The following is a 4,667-nucleotide window of genomic DNA, read 5'->3' on the forward strand; positions in this document are numbered from 1 at the left end:
GCGTGCATAGTGCCATTGTACAAATTCAAAGGGGATAAGAGTGAGTGCTCAAATTACAGAGGTATAAGTTTGTTGAGTATTCCTGGTAAATTATATGGGAGGGTATTGATTGAGAGGGTGAAGGTATGTACAGACCATCGGATTGGGGAAGATCAGTGTGGTTTCAGAAGTGGTAGAGGATGTATGTATCAGGTGTTTGCTTTGAAGAATGTATTTGAGAAATACTTAGAAAGGCAAATGGATTTGTATATAGCATTTATGGATCTGGAGAAGGCATATGATAGAGTTGATAGAGATGCTCTGTGGAAGGTATTAAGAATATATAGTGTGGGATGCAAGTTGTTAGAAGCAATGAAAAGTTTTTATCGAGGATGTAATGCATATGTACGTGTAGGAAGAGAGGAAAGTGATTGGTTCTCAGTGAATATAGGTTTGCGGCAGGGATATGTGATATATCCATGGGAGGTAAGTTTGAAAAGAGAAAAACTGGAGGAAGTAAAGTGTTTTAGATATCTGGGAGTGGATCTGTCAGCGGATGGAACCATGGAAGCGGAAGTGAATCATAGGGTGGGGGAGGCGGCAAAAATCCTGGGAGCCTTGAAGAATGTGTGGAAGTCGAGAACATTATCTCGGAAAGCAAAATGGGTATTTTTGAAGAAATAGTAGTTCCAACAATGTTGTATGGTTGCGAGGCGTGGGCTATGGATAGAGTTGTGCGCAGGAGTGGATGTGCTGGAAATGAGATGTTTGAGGACAATATATGGTGTGAGGTGGTTTGATCGAGTAAGTAATGTAAGGGTAAGAGAGATGTGTGGAAATAAAAAGAGCGTGGTTGAGAAAGCAGAAGAGGGTGTTTTGAAATGGTTTGGGCACATGGAGAGAATGAGTGAGGAAAGATTGACCAAGAGGATATATGTGTCAGAGGTGGAGGGAACGAGGAGAAGAGGGAGACCAAATTGGAGGTGGAAAGATTGAGTGAAAAAGATTTTGTGTGATCGGGGCCTGAACATGCAGGTGGGTGAACGGAGGGCAAGGAATAGAGTGAATTGGATCGATGTGGTATACCGGGGTTGACGTGTTGTCAGTGGATTCAATCAGGGCATGTGAAGCGTCTGGGGTAAACCATGGAAAGTTGTGTGGGGCCTGGATATGGAAAGGGAGCTGTGGTTTCGGGCATCATTGCATGACAGCTAGAGACTGAGTGTGAACGAATGGGGCCTTTCTTGTCTTTTCCTAGTTTTACCTCGCACATATGATGGGGGAGGGGGATGTTATTCCATGGGTGGCGAGGTGGCGATGGAATGAATAAAGGCAGACAGTGTGAATTGTGTGCATGAGTATATATGTATGTGTCTGTGTGTGTATATATATATTTGTACATTGAGATGTATAGGTATGTATATTTGCGTGTGTGGACGTGTATGTATATACAGTGTGTATGGGGGGGTTGGGCCACTTCTTTCGTCTGTTTCCTTGCGCTACCTCGCAAACGCGGGAGACAGTGACAAAGCAAAATAAATAAATAAATAATATATATATATATATATATATATATATATATATATATATATATATATATATATATATATATATATATATATATATATATATATATATATATATATGGCAGCACTCAGTAGGAAAGTATCGTCTACTTTCAATACCCTGCGGCCCCTGGTGTGTGCAGTCCACGCTCAAGGATTGCATAGTGATGCTCCTCTTTCCTCTGCTACTGTACCAGTTAGCAAGCCAGTAGGTCACACCACAGCCACACTTATCCCAGGTGATGGTGTAGGACCTGAGTTATGTCAAGTAGTTTTAGACGTCTTCAGAAATGCTGGTGTGCCTGTCAACTTTGAAGAGCACTATGTAACAGAGTTTTATGGAAGTAAGTCAGATAATATTAATGATGTTGTGGAAAGTATCCGACCCAATGGGATTTGTCTGAAAGGCATTTTGGCCACCCCTGACTATAGCTCTGATGGAGAACTCAAGACCCACAATATGAAGCTAAGAGATGAACTTGATCTGTTTGTCAATGTTGTTCATGTCATGTCGTTGAATGGTCTCAGCTTTCGACATAAGAATGTGGATATGGTCGTCATTCGTGAGCAGTTAGAAGGTGAATACTCTGCTCTTGAACATGAGAGTGTAGCAGTAGTTGACTGTCTCCAGATCATGACCCGTGAGAAGTGCCGACGCATTGCCAAGTTTGCCTTTGATTATGCTACAAAATATGAACGAAAGAGGGTAACAGCTGTTCATAAGGATAATATCATAAAGCTTGGTGATGGACTATTTCTCAGACAGTGTGAAGAGGTGGCTGCAATGTACCCTCATATAAAATTTAGCAATATGATCATCGACAACTGCACAATGCAGCTGGTGTCCAACCCTCATCAGTTTGATGTATTGGTACTCCCCAACCTTTATGGTAACATTGTGGATAATCTTGCTGCTGGTCTGGTGGGTGGTGCAGGTGTGGTTGCTGGGGCTTCATATTCCAGCAATGCTGTTGTATTTGAGCCGGGAGCACACCATACGTTTTGTGAAGCTGTGGGTAACAATGTAGCCAATCCAACTGCAATGCTTTTAGCTTCTGAAAACTTGCTGAATCATATTAGTCTCCAATACTATGGAGACTTATAAAAAGTGCTGTTGATCGTGTCATTCTAGTTGGAAAGGTAAGGACGAAGGACATGGGTGGTTTTGCCACAACTTCAGCCGTCGCAAATTCAGTCATCGCCAACCTCAAGCATTGAAAACATTCCCAGTCTTAAAGGGTTCCCATTTCTAAGGGTGATAATGCTAGTCTTTATAGTGGATCATTATGGATTATAGGTCTGTACATTGATTAAATTCATGCTATAGGTAGTTTTGTAGTGAGGAACAGAGTGATTTACGTGTAGGTGCAGAAAGTCCTGTAATGAGTAATTTCGTTCTCTTCAGGTGATCACATGTATTTAGAATTATAGATTGCTTAGATACACAGATGAAAAGTTACTGAGACTTATTTATCTTGTCAGTATTAAGATTCAGTGTGATACTTGAGAACTTAAATACTGAAAGTAGTGGGAGACACGCAATTGTTTCCCTATAGCGTATTAATATCCCCTATGGTATCCTTGCCATAACCTAGCCGAGTGGACGATCTCATTTACTTTGTGCTTTCTTGTTTGCTGTTGAATTAGAAGGCATACGGTTTTTATTGTTATTTTCAGAGGTTTCCACGATTAGTGTCACTAGTCTTATTTCAGGGAATTGATTGTCAGTGCAGTACTTATAAAAGTAAAAGATGTATAGGTGAGAAAGAATACTACCCACATATTCCCTGTGTGTTGTAGAAGGCAACTAAAAGGGGAGGGAGCGGGGGGCTGGATATCCTCCCCTCCTTTTTTTTCTAGTTCTCCTACAGAAGGAACAGAAAAGGGGGCCAAGTGACGGTATTCCCTCTAAGACTCAGTTATCTGTTCCTAACGCTAACTCGCAAATGCGGGAAATGGTGAATATGTATGAAAAAAAAAAAAAAATATATATATATACATTTTTTTTTTTTTATACTTTGTCGCTGTCTCCCGCGTTTGCGAGGTAGCGCAAGGAAACAGACGAAAGAAATGGCTCAACCCCCCCCCCCCCATACACATGTATATACACACGTCCACACACGCAAATATACATACCTACACAGCTTTCCATGGTTTACCCCAGACGCTTCACATGCCTTGATTCAATCCACTGACAGCACGTCAACCCCGGTATACCACATCGCTCCAAATCACTCTATTCCTTGCCCTCCTTTCACCCTCCTGCATGTTCAGGCCCCGATCACACAAAATCTTTTTCACTTCATCTTTCCAACTCCAATTTGGTCTCCCTCTTCTTCTTGCTCCCTCCACCTCCGACACATATATCCTCTTGGTCAATCTTTCCTCACTCATCCTCTCCATGTGCCCAAACCACTTCAAAACAACCTCTTCTGCTCTCTCAACCACGCTCTTTTTATTTCCACACATCTCTCTTACCCTTACGTTACTTACTCGATCAAACCAACTCACACCACACATTGTCCTCAAATATCTCATTTCCAGCACATCCATCCTCCTGCGCACAACTCTATCCATAGCCCACGCCTCGCAACCATACAAAATTGTTGGAAACACTATTCCTTCAAACATACCCATTTTTGCTTTCCGATATAATGTTCTCGACTTCCACACATTCTTCAAGGCCCCTAGAATTTTCGCCCCCTCCCCCACCCAATGATCCACTTCCGCTTCCATGGTTCCATCCACTGCCAGATCCACTCCCAGATATCTAAAACACTTCACTTCCTCCAGTTTTTCTCCATTCAAACTCACCTCCCAAATGACTTTGACCCTCAACCCCTACTGTAACTAATAACCTTGGCCGCTTTTTTTTCACCTTTACTCTTAACTTTCTTCTTTCCACACACGTTACCAAACTCAGTCACCAGCATTCCTGCGTTTCTCACATGAATCAGCTACCACGCTGTATCATCAGCCGAACAACAGCTGACATCACTTCCCAAGCTCTCTCATCCCAACAAACTTCATACTTGGCCCCTCGATCCAAAACTTTGCATTTACCTCCTAACAACCCCAATCATAAACTAAATAAACAACCATGGAACATCACACACCCCCTGC

General features: G+C 42.1%; 1 protein-coding gene across 1 annotated transcript; it reads left to right on the plus strand.

The window, feature by feature from the left end:
* The first annotated feature begins 1,623 nt into the window (after positions 1–1,623).
* LOC139748439 (isocitrate dehydrogenase [NAD] subunit beta, mitochondrial-like) lies at positions 1,624–2,649 on the plus strand. Its single transcript, XM_071661537.1, has one exon. The coding sequence runs from the start codon at positions 1,624–1,626 to the stop codon at positions 2,647–2,649; it is 1,026 nt and encodes a 341-aa protein (XP_071517638.1).
* Positions 2,650–4,667: the final 2,018 nt, after the last annotated feature.

This window comes from Panulirus ornatus, unplaced genomic scaffold (genome assembly GCF_036320965.1).
Source record: "Panulirus ornatus isolate Po-2019 unplaced genomic scaffold, ASM3632096v1 CTG_2523_pilon, whole genome shotgun sequence".
Lineage (NCBI taxonomy): Eukaryota > Metazoa > Arthropoda > Malacostraca > Decapoda > Palinuridae > Panulirus > Panulirus ornatus.

Excerpts from the sequence above, each read along its gene's own strand:
- LOC139748439 (XM_071661537.1), top strand. The coding sequence starts at position 1,624 with ATGGCAGCACTCAGTAGGAAAGTATCGTCTACTTTCAATACCCTGCGG.